Here is a 17732-nt window from a genome sequence, read left to right on the forward strand (position 1 = left end):
GTGTGTGGGGGGTTTGTTTTTATCTGTGTGTGTGTTTGTGTGTGTGTATGTGTGTGTGTGTGTGCCTGCGTGAGCGTGTGCATAAAGAAATGTACTATTAACTGTCAGCAGCAACCCCCAGCCATCCACCACTAATGCATCCATCCATACACACATACTGCCACCAAATGGGAACATACTCGGCAACATAAGTGCCTATACAGTTTGTGTATTTGAGTGTGTGTGTGTGTGTGTGTGTGTGTGTGAGCCTGTTCTGCACTCTTTATTAGCCTCTGGGGGAGTGTATCACACACGGTGACACCACTCCAACTTGCACTGAGGACCTTCAGTATTAGTGGAGGGTCGGACACTCTTTAGCGATGCAGAGGACGCCAAACAGCTCAGAAATCAAGCAGATAGAACTAACCTTATTTAACGGCTAGACATCCAAGCCATTTCCCCAAAGAGAATGCCATTTCTGAATGTCATGACCTTTTCTAACCGCGTTTAAAAACCTCCAAGGTCTTCAAGGTGTGGTTTGTCAATAAAAAGATTTTGAAGACTCTTGAGGAGCGGTAAACAGAGAGAAAGGCAGATGCATATGCTCAGCTTTTAATAGGGGGGTTTATTGTAGATTCTGTCATCTGTTGTTGGGCTGATTGAGAGGTTTTTCCTGAGGCTCGTGACAGTGATTGAAGCGGTGTGTGAATGTGTGGGCTAGATGAACTTTAGTGCTTAAGTCCACACACTTTTAATAGCATAGAATACAAGAGAGGGAAAAAAGCTTTAGGTCTATGTGTGTGTGTGTGAGCATAATTTAGTGTGCATGTTTTGTGTGTTTTTGGGGATAGACAAGAGTGTGTGCCATTTAGTGGGTGATGGGCACTGTGGACTGATTTAAGGGTAGGGGGAAATTGTCATGAAGAGCAGCTCTCTCTGTCCAGGCCTCTCAGAGATAATTGTCTGCCAGAGTGAAACAACATTGTGCAGAAACACTGACTCACAAAGTACAAGGTTCTTACTGAGAGGGCAGAGGGGAGATACCAGACATCACACCTGACAAAAGAAGTAAAGAAATAATTAAAGAAAAGGGGAAGGGGTCTGGGGTGTCATTTGAGAAGGCAGTGGACAAAAATCTTTGCTGTGCTGTAAGGACAGTGCGTATGGACCCACATGATCAATAACAGTGATTTTGAAGGTGAAACAAGTGTGGAAAGTCAACTGGATTTGTTTAAAAATCTCTCTCTGTGGACCAAGATAGGAAAACACCAAGTGTGGAAAACACTACTTAAGCAAAGCGCTAGTGAGCCCTCCTATCACATTTCTGCCAGTATGATCTTGCATACAAAGTAGAGACCAAATGCGGTTACAGTTGTCTCCGGGCTGTTGTGATTAAGAGGAGCTTGAATTCTGCTTCAGCCAAAGCTGGATGAAATGCAAATCAGTAGCCATTACAGTCATATCTCTGATGACTGACAGGAATGTTCATACCAGTGTTGTAAGGAGCAGTTAAAGGTCAATTGGAAGAGTGAGACTGAACTCAGGTGTGCCCACAAGTAGTTCTTAACTATTTTTTTTTCTCCAAGCGAACTCTGCTGTACTCTGTTTAAAGTGAGAATGCAGTCCAGGGCAAGGAAGTCCTGCATGTCATCAAGTTGGCTGGCCTGTGCTTGATATATTTACTGTTAACTGTATTTATATTAGCTGATCCCATTTGTGTTTCGTTTGGTGTTTGGCAATCATTTTGCATTTTTAATCGCAATCACGGAATATCGTGGAATTTGCCAAAATGTGGATGCAATTTATAAAAATTAAGGTCTTCCCTGCCATTGTAAGTGTTTTTTCACAGCACTTAAGTTGAATGAACAGAAGAAAACTGCGATACTGAGATATTGTGTTATGGTGTAATTTTCTGCTGTAGCTTCTATCCTTTGTCTGTGTGTCTGTGTTTCACTGAGGGGAGGGCAGGGCTCAGCTCCTCCTACACACACACACACACACACACACACACACACACACACAGCACGGCTAAGTCATCCAAAAAAGGAGGGGAATTTAACACTAACAGCTAAATTTAGAGAAGAGCAATATCCAAACAACTTCTATGAGTCAGGAGAACAACTATTCTGTTTTGCCAACATACGAATGTGAAGCACTTTATTTTATAAAAGGATGAATGTTTTGTTTTATAACTGTATTGAAGCACTTTCCTTGATCAAAAAACAGCGCAATGTTGTGTTACATCAAATTCATTGATATTCATTAAATTTTTAATATTTTCTTATTGAATTGTTGAAATTGTATTCATCCACCACATGATTAGACACTCTTTCTGATGACAATGTGCTTAAATTGTAAAACAAAGAATTCAGAAAAATTATGAAAACATGGAATTTGGGGAAAAAATAAAACAGAAACTGGAAAAAATTAAAATGGATTTCATAGATTGCATAAACAACCTAGAGGTGTGCCATGTGAATAAACTCATCTACCAAGGTTTATGTAAATGTATATTGTGATATCAGTATATATATATATATATATATATATATATATATATATATTGAGATACATTTTCTGGAAATTCTGTTGAGAACAGTTTGTAGATAAAATAACCAAATGTGAATGTCTGTTTTTAGCTAATCCAGTGAATCACTTTGATGCAAAAATCCAATATTTCCAACATTGTACACAATGGTCCAATAAAACAAGAAAAAGACAGCTAACTTGCTATAAATGGTATAACAAAATGTCTCACAGTTGACACATTTCTATCATCCTCATTATATATCATATATCATGTTTACCCTTAAAACAACACATATACCAAGTAGTTAATCATATGGGAGAATAGGCTGTTGCTATTTTTACCTTTAACCAGCATGACACTTAACATTAATTTCATAAAATATGGTTAATTTACTGTATGTTTTAATACTGTGACTCCTTCCAGCACAACCAATAAGCAGCACAATACCATTTCATCCCTCAAGTGTCACTAATCTGGTTGCAAAAATATTCAGCAACTGACTTAAACAATAAAACAGCAGCTTAAATGCATCTCCATATCATTATGTCTGTATGTTTGATTTCTACAAGTGAAACAAATCCTAGAATAATAATTTCTATGCAAATTTGGGAGGCAAGGGTTTAACAGAGGTTGCTTTTGGAGGCAGTGGGCACAGTATCTTGACTTTTCAGGCCTCTTCCACTGTCAGTGTCAGTCAGGGTTTGTTTAGAACGGGCAAACTAATTACTGTGTAATTCCTTACACTTATCGTGGAGTGACATATAGGCACCCCGTCCCTCTAAGATTCAAATACATGGGGAACTGACATGTCATGGGAGGGTAGGATTCCTGAGGTTTAAGTATTATCAGGATAGTTGGCAACAAAGCCTCGACCCCTCTGGCAAAATCACATGAAAGACCAGTAATCTGCTGGCAGCCAGCTGTCATATATGAATATATATGAAACCCCACAACAAGCTGCCCAAGATGCTTGGAGTCACAAGTAAGGCTTGCAGGGAATGGTTGGAAATGTTGCATGACAGATGCAATGAAATAAACATTTGTCAACGCCAATGTTTGTAGGGCACACTACTAACTGCATCGTCGATGTTCTGCATCACTTAGGCTTTCCCACATTCACAATTCCGACATCGCCTCATCTGACCAATGACCTTTCTGCTCGCATTCCTCCAGTCAATCAGTCTTCAGATGCTGTTCTTTAAATTTATTGCAATTCTGTCATTCTGTCTGTCAGACCAGACCCTCTATTGCACAACCCAGCACTTTGAACTCCCAAGATGTCCCGGGAGATCAACGACCTGCTGGCTTTTCTCCACCACCACCAATGTCTAGACTTCAGGGGTCCTGTCCTATCTCCTATCTTCATACAGTACGTGCCCTCACTTAATGAAGGTGCTTCACACTGATGGAGTCTGATTGCCAACATCTTTCTCTGTTTCTAGCGTCAATAAATGTCTTTATACACTTCCAATTGATTTCTTCTTACTGAAATCATTTTTGTTAAATGAAAAATCAACTTAAAGATGGAGGAAAGGTCAAATGAACATTACTATTTTAATACATAGTCTCATTCAACAGCCTTGGCATCTGTAGAACTACACACTGTGTGCTTTTTATTGGTAAAACAGTATCCTCTACCGCCCAAACTGCTTGAACTGTTGCACTCATAAGCAACATCTTGCATTTTAGTGTTGCTGGCTAATGTAACCAGTTATTTGAAGGAAATAAGATTTATGGACTAAATTAATCTACAATCCCAGTGAAATTCTCAAGAAGTGGCAACAAAACAGCTGGGATGAACCACAAAAACATGCATGCCAGCATACTGAAATTTATAAAAAGGTCAGCTAATGTTAACGAAACATTAACAACATGTTACTTTCAGTCTTGAAAGTTTTCTTTTGTGTTTATGGGATAGAATTAGTGGGTAATGTAGACATAGATGATTGCATAGAATAGAATATGATGCATTAATGTTATCAGCTGCTCGTCTCAAGCTAAACCCAGACCATGAATCATATTTTAGTCAAAAAGTGAGTGAATGCACCCTCTGAATGATCACACTGCTCTGCAGGGGAGGTAGACAGTGGGCGGGCAGTGTTTTACTGACATCTTTGACCCATCAGATTCTGTGACACTGGAGGATCAAGTAAAGACAAAAGATCAATGTTCAAACAGCCTGAATTTACGAACTGTATCAACTATGAACTACTGCAGAACATATTAACACGGTACTGTGTATGTGAACTATTACACACATTAATGAAATCTAAACATCTTTAGATTTTGTTGTTTTAGAAACCAACATACATTTTGTTAAAAGACTAAATAAACTAAATAAAAATCAGATGCCACAATAAACTCTGTTATGAGGTTTTGTTAGATATGGCAGCATTATGGATCTTGAGGATGTCAGGTCTGCAAATAAGCAGCTAATAAGAGTCCAGCTGATGACTCATGAAAGGCCCAACCTCCGCTTCTTAACCCTCATGAGTTGAATGCAAAACCAGAGAGAGTGATGCAGTGAAGAGCCTCCAAAGCAACTGAGTGAGCCCTGAAGAGCACATTTGCTGTATTTCCAAGGGCAATGACAACATGTCCAATGCCTTCTCTCCATTACTAGTAAAAGTGTTCTCTCTTTTACCTCAAAATTACACCCATTTAACTCTGCTGAAGAGTACTCTCAACAGAGATGAGAGCGAGGGAAGACCTAAAGCACTGCACAGTGTGAATCCACTGCAATCTACAAATTGGCCAAAAAGCCATCTTTTCTGATTTACCGCAGCCTCTACTGTAAGTGTGTGGCTTTCTTCAATCATCCTCCTTAATGCACTAACCATTAGAGTCTGTCCAGAAGGAGAATATACCCTGGTGTCTCAATTATAGACAAAGACTGAATCTCTACGGCAGACTTTTGTGGCCATAAAAGGAAATGACTATCCATTTTCTGCTCCAGCTCTCACACAACAACTGCAGAGTCCTGTCTGTTGTTGGGAGCACCGAAACTCATCTTTCCAACTGAATCGTCTTATTAATCACCCTGACTGCTGTGGCGAGGGTGCCAATTAAAGTCGGAAAAAGATCTGAATTGACAAAAAAAAAACTATTTCTTCGTCCCTTTACTGGTGACTTCTCTTCAGTGGTCTTTTCTTCTTATTTGCCAAACTTTCAATTCACAAGTAAGGACGCAGGTTTTGAAGAACAGTTGTAAATACAACTTCAAAAACTGAGAAGGATGTCACAACCTGAAAGCACTACAATGCATAATGTGCTTTGATCTTCTGGGTACAGCAGGAGATGTGTGAGATTTGGTGATATGCAAACTCTGAAAAGTTATGCTAGAGAAAAAAAAAATAAAATAAGTGACAGCGACAGGGATAAAAGCGACGCCTGCAACAATAGCTTAAATAAGAGGTGGGAATAAACACATAAAAGAAAGAAGATTCTTTGGCACAATTTAAAAAGTGGAGAGGCTCTGACAGGTCTCAGTTTTAATACCCACCACCAATATTATGCACACAAATACTGAGAAATATGCATGGAAGATGAACAGAGAAAAAAAGTGAGCTCTGCGAAATAAGTTTTCTTGTTCTTCTGAAGAAGGTTATTACAGTTTCGGTGTGTGCTGCTGTGTTTCTTCTGTGTGCGTGTGGGACTGACAGCGAGACCAGGCTTGTGTTTAATGGCCGGCACTCCTGAGGAGATGCAAAGTGGGAGAGATAATCAGAGGTAGAGAGGAGAGCGGTACATGTGGGAGCAAGGGAACGATAGAGAGGCAAAGAGAGAGAGGCTGAGACAGCCAGACTCAGCGAGAGATGTGGGGTAAGTAGAATTATCTGCTGATAGGGGGAAGGGCAGCGCGGCCATTTATATCAGAGACTGACAAACAGGTGAAAAGCAGCCCTGAAAATGAGTCTTTGCAGGGGGCAGAGAGGAGCAGTGAAGGCTAAGGCCCATGAAATATGGATAATAATCTGTTTATGTAGTTAAGATTGGAGGGAAGAAAGGTAAGTAGGCCTTTGTGGGAGTCCAAATGTGTTCTGAATGCTCTATGAGAGTCTGGTGTGGAATCAGAAAAATATGAGGATCAGTCAATATTGGATGATTCTGCAAAGCCCAGATCACATTCAATGACGTTACGTTAGGGTGACTAGTAGGCTCATAGGCTCATATTTTCAGGTACACATGATCAATTTCATTTTTTCTTTTTGGCTGTCTGGTACAGGCCAGGGGTTATCAAATAACTCAAAGAGACTAAGGAATATTAAGTGCTCATGCATAGTAGAATTGGAAACGACTTTGTTGAGCTGTTGGATCGAGTGAGAGCCTGAACTAATTTCCGTACTTGTCTTGTGCTGAGAACTGTTAAACTAACTACCTCCAGATTTGTTCCCTTTTTGGAACAACCACAAACAAAACTTGATCAATAACGTCTTTGATGAGCACCATTTGGTCTGGCTGTTGATGCTGACTCGAAGTAAGCCCAAACCAACCAGCCAGCCGCCACTTTCCTTCCTTTAGTCATTACTATTTTCTTTCACACATACACACACTCACTTTATGTTTAAGAGTGACCATATCCTGTAAAACCAATGCTCAATGTCCACCTTTTTAAATGTTTTGCTTTCTACAATCTCTGCATGCCAACTACAGTGTGGTTTAGATTTGGAAAAGTTCATGGTTAAAGCAAATCTTACAATCTGCCTACTGACATAGTTTACACTGGGCAAACTACTTCCTGAATTGGTACTGAATGTTGTCATTGGACGTAAATCATGGTGAGGTGCAGAAGTGCCCATATGGATGGAATTTCTGGGGGATATTGAGCTGTCCATGCATGTATCATCTTGTGTTTTGTGTGTACCAAACATATTCTAAAAGGAACCAATCAATACTCATTTGTGTTTCCCAGGCTTTTTAAAAAAAATCTTTTTTTGATGCATATCCTAAGTGATTCATAATTAATGGATCAAAGGAAATAAAGAGACAGAGACATAATTTTGTTTTAGAGCACCCTTCCCAGCACAGTAAAAGACAAAATCAATTTCATTGTCGGTATCTCCTACATTTAACTAATCAGTATCAGCACTCAGGATGTGTTTTTGGACACTGTAATAAAAAGCCCAGGCAGCAACCACAACAGAGAACCTAACCCATAATGACTAATATCACGCAAACAACTGAGTAACAATCAGCCTAATAGCAAAAATAACACTTCCCTTGATTAATACTCATTAAAAAGAATTACAGAGAGAAAACAGAGTATCACACGGCAATCATATTGTGCACTATTATAATATGAAAGTAATGGCTTTCATTTCCAGAAAACATATACTGTTACAGTATGGTAATGCAAATGTTGTCATGATGCATGTGAAATTCAATAAATTCAATTAAATTAACTCTGAAAACACTGACACAAAGCTATAAGCGAGATCATTGGTGGTTTTACTAAGTGCTGGATGTATCCGATTCACTTTTCGTTAGACATGTATATAATATACATTTGAACAAAGGAGGAAATGCATGTTTTATTTTCTTTGAACCATTATACTATAACAACAAGTTTTCAACTGAGAAATCTCACAGGCTTCCAGTTCCACTGGACAAAATGTAGACACCCCCCGTCTATTTACATTGTGATGTGGGATCTAGGGGTCAAGTATGATGGATGACATGCCATCTCCTTATCAGTCCCCTCCAGAGATGATTGGGGGAGTTAGCACTCGGTAAAAATGAAGGTCAGCATATCACCTCAAAACAAGCCGTACGAGACAGGAGTCGGGGTGGCGGTGCAGTTGCGGAAGGAGGTTGCAGAAGGGTTTGCACTGCTCTTGATCTTGCTACCATGTAACTGATAAGGCTGGTAGAAAATGCACTGCCAAAAAGGATTATCTGTGGGTAGCTCAATGTGTATGACACCAGGCATGCTGGGTAAACAGAGGCAGGGCTGTTTACTGTAGAGGCGAGCAGTTTAACACTGTAGTTTCCACAATCCGATAGGATTCACAGTGCCAGTCTACTCAGAAAAGACCCCGACGTAAGCTTATCAGCGGAATTTGTTCCATCCTATTGAATATTTCATAAGTGCAGTGTGTTCATGCTGCCATTAGCTGCATATGACTTACAAACCCGAGGAGTCAGTAGTCACATTGGTGCCTTTATTGTAATTGCCACTTGACGCAACTCAACTTCAGCACTTCTGGCTTGTGCTTCTGGCTACACAAGTGCAGAGGAATAGTGTGTGTATGCATAGTTAACACAAAGGTCTATTTTAACAGTTATTTGGATGAAACACAGCTTCCAACAGTCTCTAATGCTCAGGAGTCCTGTGTGGTTCACCTAAAGATGAGGACTTTATCCATAATATCTACAATATTTATCTGAGTGGTGGCAGAAAACACACACCATCCAAGTATGATTTTTCTCAAGTGCAACTTTGGGAACTCTGCCGTGGTTGATTTATAGGGTTTTTTTTACGTTGCAGGAGGAGGGAAGTGGCAGAGACTTTGCTGTGTGTGAAGTTAGAGCCAAGGGATGGAAAAAAGAGCCTTTTATAATCTAGTAACTGTTTCTATTTCACTCTTCTAGAGTGACACATTGCTTATCTGCTGAGCTGAAAATATCTGAAATGACAACATATGGGAAGTAAACCAAGTTTGACTTGAAAGGAAATGTGGAACAGTTAGAGATTGCGGTACGCAATTGGTGATGTGCACTGATTGACAGTGATTTGTGTGATTGACTGGGTGAAACAAAGGCGAGGTTGATCCATTCTGCTCATTAAATGACATCCAAGGAATCCAGTATCAATGTCTAACTGTCAGTGTTTTCCTGCTATATGTCAGAAATAATCCTGATTGAAATTAAGGACATGCTGTGGTAGTAAAAACTTATTACTGCGTTTTGGAGTCAAAGATGCCTTAAATATTCATATTTATTCCTCCCATGCGTTTGAGTCCTGTGAACATTTCACATTTTCCTGGGCACACCAGTTAATTCAGGATGACCCAGTACTGGGTTATCAATAATAATCAGTATTCCAGTAGTCCATGTGGACATGCAGCATATGTTGGAGCATATGTTTTAGAATATTTTGCAAGAACTTAGTATGCGCTGCTGCAAGGACCAAGAGCAGAAACACTCTGCCCTTTAATTGTTCATATTTTCAGTAAAAAAAAAAAAGTGTGATTTGTGGATGTTTCACTGTTTTTAAAGCAATGTGAAATAAAAGTGAATATGGGAGGCAGTTAATCTATTTCACCTGCTCTGATGTTGTGGCTTTCATGTTGAAATATGAACAGAAATAGAACATTTTTGTTTAATGTGACACCCATATTGACAATAACCCCACAAACAAAGTAACGACACAGTTCAAACAAAAAGATGTGTACTGAAGTCATTACAAGCCAAATGTGAGTAACAACCAATATTCAGGCTCAGCAGAAATTGACAGCCTGTTTCTCATTCTCAATGGACTACGTAAACGCCTAAAAATCTATCTTATCACTATTAATTCCCACTGATACCAAATATAAAAAAGTCATTAAACTTAACATTACTAGTGTTATGTATTAGGGACTAAGTTATAAAATGTTGCAACCTTTGACAACAGTCAGCTGCAGATTAAACTACCAAAATAATGCATCACATGGTTTCAAAGACAGGCTAAATGTCCTTATGAGCTTTTTCCAGTAATAGTTAGTCTAATATTTACAAAGCGATGGCCAAGAGAGAATATTAATTTAGAACTTTAACAGAAAAATGCCAAGTTGTTTACTTATTAAGAGCGCTGTGCACAGTGTAATATCAACAACATGAGCCTTTAGGTCCAACTTGTACCAAGATCAGATAACAAAATAAAGAATTGAAAGAGGAAAAGCAAAACCCAAACTTGTTTAAAGTCATCTTCCAAAGAAGACATTACCCTAATTTCAGACATAAATTAGCCAGCTATCCTTTGATTAAAGAAGCTTTACATGCTTACTAAAATAATTTGATTAACACAGCTCCCTGAGCCTTGGGGAGCTGTGTGAGTGACTTCTGAATTTTGGAGGACTTTGGAAGAATACTTAATAAGGTAGATTATCTCTTTGATGTTGCGTCCTGGACCTGAAATAAAGAAAGACACATGACCTACCCTCGCTCTAAATCAATCCCAGAATGCTCTTCATTAAGCTGGTGAGATTTTCAATTTCAATCTATGTAAAGAAACTGACGTGTCTTGTCTTGTTCTACTAAAATTCCTGCAAGAAAAATGCAATGGATTAAAAGTTAACAATTCTTAAAGGTTGCTCCATCATGGATCACCTCATCACAGATCTGTGTTTTATGGCCAACTGCATGATATTACCAAAACACATAAACCTTCACGGACTCATTAATGTTTTCTATCTCCTCGTGCTCGATGCTGGGTTGGAAGGAGGGTCAAATAAATGCTTCACATGCCAGACTTCCATGATACATGACAACATTAGAGTTACCTCCTCTGTAATTAGTTCTGATTATACCAGATACTGGTGGGGGGTGGGGTGGGGGGGATCATGCACTATGAAAAATGAGAGCTAAGAACAGGATTAATGGGGGAGTGAAACTGTATGTGCATCATCTTCACTTAGCTACACTCAGGCTGCCTGAATTTTGTTTATCTGGGAGTTAACATGACACTTGGGAATCTGAGGGAGTCACACACATTATGTATAATGCATGTAATATTCCTTGAACCAGTAGCACTGTACACTGTGCCTGGCAAAGACAAGAAATGTGGCTCAGTACAGTGTTAAGAACATTGTTTTTCTACTGTCAAGTGATTTGCGGAAATAAACAGAAGAGAAAGCCTTTGGGAGTGTATGCTATTATCACAGATCTACATTTCATTGGGATGACAGGGTGGCACCAAGCCAGCTGCTTTGGAGTATTGGAGCAGTGCATTATGTTTAGGTAAATACATACAAATCCATATGCTAAAGATAAAACAAGCTTAAGACCTTTTTGTGTCAACAAATGTGGTATATTACCATTTTCTGCACACTGTAGACAGTGTCAACTTTCATGGTGCAGTAGATAAAAAAATCTGTCAAGCAGCAACGACAGATGGTTTCTATTTCTCTCCCAGTGGTTCCCTGACAAGTAAGACCATGTTAGTATTTAATTTAAATAGAAATATTATGATAATGTCAGATAAAATACGATAAGACTATACTGATCCATATAGGTTAATATTATGTTAACCTAGGTATGTTAACCACATTTTTCACTAACACTACAGTCCCATAATATGCCAAAGGCACATGGTCATTTTGTGTTTTAGTACCTAAGTATATGAATTTATACATCATATTTATGATGCAGAACAGATATAAGCCTCTTTTAGACGTGCATCTCATTATGTAATATCACTGGTAATTTTAAATGTGGGTCTCATGTCTCATTAAGCATTCAGGTCAAATTTATGTAAAAGTGGCAATAAGAATGTTACAAGATCAAACCTACTGTAGCAGCATTTCTGTTACACTTTCTACAAGACACAAGGGTCAGCTGAATGCCATCATATTAACGTAAATGTTACAGAGGCATAAGGTCAAATATGCAGAAAGTAATTTTTGATTAACATATTGTCATAAAGAAAGAAAGAACACAGTACTAAATTCTTATTAAATTAATCTCTTACTTAATTTTATTTTTTCATGCACAAACAAAACGTGTTTAATAAATACTTTTAAAAACACTATGAATAAGCCAATTTTAAATTGAGATTGAGATTGAGATTGGTCTATAAAATTATGTTTTTTCTCATCATCATGTGGACCAAATAAGGATAAAAATAAACAAACAAATAAACACAAACTCATGCAACCACAATAATATTTTCTTTATTTTAAATTTAAAAATCACTAATGCCAACTGCATGGAGAAGATCAGGACTATCCAGCAAAATGCCTTACATACAGCATTTAAGAATTAAATGAGAGTCCCAATTTCATGTCTTGTCATTCTGTGCCTCTGCAATGTCGAACATTATACAGAACATTTCCATAATGGACACCTCTGTCTGAATGACAAAAAGCCATTACTTTAGCAGGTGGATGAAGTCAGCAATGTTATGTATAGCATTTCTGAAAAGGTTGATATACTGTACTGTAAGACTCTGATAAGCATATTGTACAAATGTGAATACAATATAATATAATCCTTTGGTACTAGCATTTACCTAATATCAATAATAAAAGGTACAGTCATATTTATCCTAAAATGGATGGCTGCTCAATAGAAGTACAGATAGTCCATGTGTAATAGCCTGGATGTTGTACCAGTAGAGATGGTGGCAGCACTGGGTAAGTGGGTTGGTGGGGGTGGAGGGGTCACAGCTGGCTTAGGCTTCAGTCACAGTCGCTGTTGTGGAGTCTTAATGGCAGCGGGCACGAGCAAGCGCCTGAAGCGCTCCGTCCTGCTCTTTGGTGGGATGAGCTGTTGACTGAATGCGCTGCCCATCTGCCACAGTTCATCACTGAGTGGGTGGGAGGGTTTATCCAGGATGGTGTTCATCTTGTCCATCATCCTCCTTTCTGCCACTGCCTCCAGACTGTCCAGTTCCAGCCCGACCACAGAGCTGGCCTTCCTTACCACTAAATCTGCTGGCTTCACAAGCCTTAATGCCGCCTCCCCAACAAATTATAGCCAAGTGTGTGCACTGAACACCATGTGCAAGAGAAAGATCTTCAGCAGCCTGTTACACACACTGGATGTGTTTCCTCAGGAAGAACTTTCTGCAATGCTCGCTGTTGTCTGACCAGTCCAGTAAATGGCAGCATGCCTATATGAGTCTAAGGCCGTATTCAGGCCAAACCGCTGTGAAACAATCAGAAAATAACGTTTTATTGATCAGATTCACTGGCTTTCTCGTTACCACCGCTCCCTCTCTTCATTCACTCTCTAGCTCGCTCAACCACAGCTGCTCTCTCGCTAACTTTACTTTTAATGTTAACTAACAAAGAGAAATGTCCTCCTGATAATGTCTTTGCACTCCCTCATGGCAGGATTTTACAGCTCTGATCAGTCTGATCACCGGCTGTGATTGGCCACCACAGCATGATGTCGGGTTGCATTTCTCCAAAAGTTGACTCTGCATTTTCTCTCCGCAGGCCAGTGCAGCACCGCTGTGGCCCAAGCCCCTGCAGCCTAAACACACTACCCCCATTCAGATGAATGGGAGATTTGGCGTTATCCATACTGTAACCAGTGAGGCATTTAGCTGTAGTCTAGCCTCAGTCAGTCAAATCGCATGTACAGCTAAATGGTTAGCTTACACTGTTAAAAGCATTAAGGTATTTTGCTGAATCAGAATATGAGATGAACTTAAAGGTGCATGCTACTGGTTTTGTTTGTTTTTGAAAATCCATTTTAAATTGCATACACTTTCTATGGCTGCCGTTTTCTAAGTTTCTTAATCTATCTAACTTTTTATATCCATCTCCCACCTTTCAAGCAACCACTGGTTTCCATTTATTTCTGTATGATACTTCCTGAGACTTAAAACTTGCTTAAAAGATGTAATCCATTAGACTTGTATTGTTGGTGTCTTTGAAAGCTCTGAGTCAAAACAATCTAGCATGTAAATAGTATTAATCTACACATAAACATTTTGGCCCATCTGAATAGATTCTTATTAGAGCAGTACTAACATAGCAAGGTTAGAAATAAAAGTAGAATGACTGATGTTGCCTATTAATGTTGTTTTCTCTTCGTAATTTGATTTTTTTTTGTTTTTTGTTATCTGCCCTTGATCAATGGGCTGAAACATGCACTGCAAGTGCTGTGGGGGATAAACCATTTTTCCACTTCAGATCTCCTGATTCGCTTACCTTGCAGACCAGAATTTTATTCCTTACTTTGGGAGCACATCTTCCCAAACTCATTCACAGGGAAAATAAAAGCAGATAATAATCTGTTAAATGAATGATTAAACTTGATTAAATAACGTTGGGACAAAGAGCCATTTGCAGGGATCTAAAATAATTCCCTTTGCCAAGCCACTTAGAGAGGGCGCCATCAAAAAATTAACTTCAAATACAACTTGGAACAAAACAAGAACAGTGGGTCGCTGAGTGAGTTTATCTTCACGATTGAAACCACTGGTGTTCCTTTGGACCATGAAATTGTCATTTGTTCTGCAAGCGTTACATCAAATGAGAGTTCAGGGCCATGCCAGGACTGTTCGTTGCTGCTGAGCTTATTTTAACTTGCTATCTGACAGAATCTCCATGGATAATTATATTTGGCTCAGATAGACAGGTAGAGAATGCAGGCGAGCAAATGCTAATCCGGGGCTGTGTCTCCAAAACGCGAGAGGAAACGATGGCGTCTGTTAACGAATGGATGAAAAAGTCTTAAAAAAACAAACACTTTTTCCCAGCAGATTCATCATGCAATATGAATCCACCCATGTGATTACGCGTGTAAGGGCAGGTGCATTTGAAGTGCACTTGAATATTTCAGCATGTCTTCATTTCAGTGTCTATTGTGTGTATGTGCTGGAGAGAGCTTTTTAGTGTGCATGCGTGGCTGCATGTTTTTTGTGTGAATAGTATTAAGCAAAAATAATGTAACCGGCATGAAAGATTACATTCTGCGACTTGCTTAAAACCATTAGAGAGGGAGAAAAGACGGCCAGGCAGAAGGGATTACTCTGGGCTGGAATGTGGAAGCGGCAGAGTACAGTGGGGGGGGGGGGGGGGACAAGGGCGACATTGACAGTGTAGCACCAACAACAGCACTAGCAGCAGATCAGGTTAAAGAGGGTGGCAGAGCGCCAACCGATTGTTCTAGAAAGACAAAGAAGAGAGAGAAAAAGAAGATAGGGGGGATGGAGAAAGATTAAGACACAGAGAGAGAAAAGGAGACGGAAAGGGAGTGATAAAAGTACAAAGACAGCAGAGATTCCATCTTGCAGACAACAAACCAACGGCCTTTGCCACCAACAGCATCCTGCCTTTGATGTACACTGCGTTTAGCTAGCACTGAGGAGCAGGAGAGTGGTGCTTTTGGTGGTGAGAAAGCCAGAGAGAAGAATAGGAAGCCATCAGCATTATGAAAAGCATCAGACCCAGAGGCATATGGAACAGCCACTTTGATGACGCTACTGTTTGCTCCACGTGGGGGTGGGAGGGGGGTGGCGGAGGTGGGGTTGTAATGGAAGGGGCAGGGGGGCGGGGTGTTGCGATGGCACAGGCTGCGGGAAGTATATGTAGCCAGGCTGTAGAAGCCAACCCAAAATTAAACAAAAAAAATAAGGCAAAACGAAATAAAGGACATACAATGAAGCTGTACACCCAGCAGGCATTCCAGCCAGCCAATTGAAATAAATCAAGATGGAGGAGAGGATTTCGGTTCAGGTTAGTATGAGGCAGCGGACCTCTTTGCTGATTTGGTGTACAGCATGGTGACATATACTGACCTGGGCTTGAGACAGCACTAGTGGTGCTAGTGGTGGTGGGTTCAATAATTGCTACAGGGGAGGAGAGGGGGGAGAGGGGGGGGAGGGAAAGAGGACATTCATGTATTATTAACAGAATGGAGACGTAAAATAAAAAGAAAAATGCATGCAAGGACACAAGGACAGGGAATGGAGACAAATCCTCTCCATGCATTAAGGACTGGTGTCTCTGTGGCAAGATGCAACCTCCACATGCTCATAAACAACATGTTTTATTCTCCCAGTTGCCTCAGATTTGTATATTACTGCTAAGACAAAAAGAACAAAAACAAAAAACAAAACAAAACAAAAAAAAAACAAGGGGAGCTAGGGAATTGGGGTTGCTAGAAAGACCTGAAGGGGTTTTGTGATGGAGTGAAAAACTTTCATCACACTTCAGTCCTGGTATGCTAAACAACTAGCCGTCTCTTGCATTGATGGTGTGCGATCACACCATGCTCAGTTAGCACCCATAATTTGATCTGCACCTGCTGGGTACTTCGTAAATCGCATCAATTTAATTTTATTTTCCCTCTCCATAGATTATAACACAGTTCTACAAATCGTGGCCTCCTTTTATGGTTGTATAAATTGACTGAAAAATGAGCGAAAAAAAGGGAACTTTTAGTCTGTCTCTGATCCCTCTGAGGAGGGAACTCAGAGTCCCAATCTGATTACCTTATGAACTCATTTCAGGCTGAGCCACTGGTGGCATTTGGGAGATGGAATAATGTTCAGTCCAGTACGTCACACTACTCGAGCTAAGTGTGTCCACAGACGGACGGCAGCAAACACATCATTTTTACTTTTGAAGTGTGTGTGTTAAATGTCACATAAAGATAGATCCTATGCTTAGTCACATTTTCAGTGAAGATATTTGTGCAGATTTTGTCATACAGGGAATGCAATTTGTTGTTTTTTTTTTTACAACTAATAAACTGATGAGAGGTGTGTAAACAGGTGCATCAAAAAGCAATGTGTGTTTGATTTTTCTGTCACACACCGTACATTACACACATTTGAAGTTTGATAAGTTATTAATACAAAGGACTAAAAATCAATTTTGATTTATGACTACCAAAACTTCCAGCTAAACTCATATTCTATAAGTTTATAGTATAAATATCTGTAAAATATTAGGGCCCAAGCATGAAAGTGTGAGGAACCTATTGTTTTTGTCAAGATTATTATTATTATTCTAGTACGCCATTGCATTTTTGAGGGGCTTGGGATGCTCGAAAACTCACGAAAATTGGCACACATGTCAGAACTGGCAAAAATATCAGAGTTCTGTAGTGATTGGGCTCAGGCGTTACCAGCTGGCTCCATAGCACCCCCAAATGCAGGACCATTGTGGAACAAAGTTTCTTTGATGTTGATGAAATTCATTGTTCTCATCATTCTCAACATAATACATAGTTTTTGAAATTTCTTCACTAGGAACAGGAAGTTAGCCATTTTGGATTTCATGTGTCAATTTTCATTTTATGAAGACATTTGAGGCCTTTAGGATGCACGGAAACTTACGAAAATTTGCACTTGTGTTTGAACTAGTAAATATTTTAATTAGTATCACAATTGGACTTGGGCGTGACATTGCGGCTCTCAAAAACTCATGATATCTGACTTGATACTTGATATCTGATATGGGCCTTGGGTTTGTGTGTGGCAAAATGGCTTAAGGGTGCTTAAGTCAAAGCCCCCACTTTGACGTATATGTATGAAATCTGATAGGCAGATGTACCATCTCCA

The 17732-nt window shown here is 39.6% G+C and overlaps 1 protein-coding gene across 4 annotated transcripts in view; it reads right to left on the reverse strand.

Annotated features, from left to right (window-relative positions):
* Window positions 1-17732, reverse strand: part of negr1 (neuronal growth regulator 1) — a 164347-nt gene that overhangs the window by 18390 nt on the left and 128225 nt on the right. The window contains exons 7-8 of one of the 4 annotated variants that reach the window (XM_067596805.1): window positions 15963-16013; window positions 12381-13357 (exon numbers count right to left, since the gene is read on the reverse strand). The exons of 1 other annotated variant lie outside the window; for it this stretch is intronic. In XM_067596805.1, the coding sequence (XP_067452906.1) occupies window positions 13323-13357; window positions 15963-16013 (86 nt within the window). In that variant the 3' untranslated portion in view covers window positions 12381-13322. Of the gene's footprint in view, window positions 1-12380; window positions 13358-15962; window positions 16014-17732 lie in introns of those variants that run through there. 2 more of the 4 variants (XM_067596803.1, XM_067596806.1) reach the window with 2 other exon arrangements.

The sequence above is a fragment of the Thunnus thynnus genome, chromosome 8 (assembly GCF_963924715.1).
Source record: "Thunnus thynnus chromosome 8, fThuThy2.1, whole genome shotgun sequence".
Classification (NCBI taxonomy): Eukaryota; Metazoa; Chordata; class Actinopteri; order Scombriformes; family Scombridae; genus Thunnus; species Thunnus thynnus.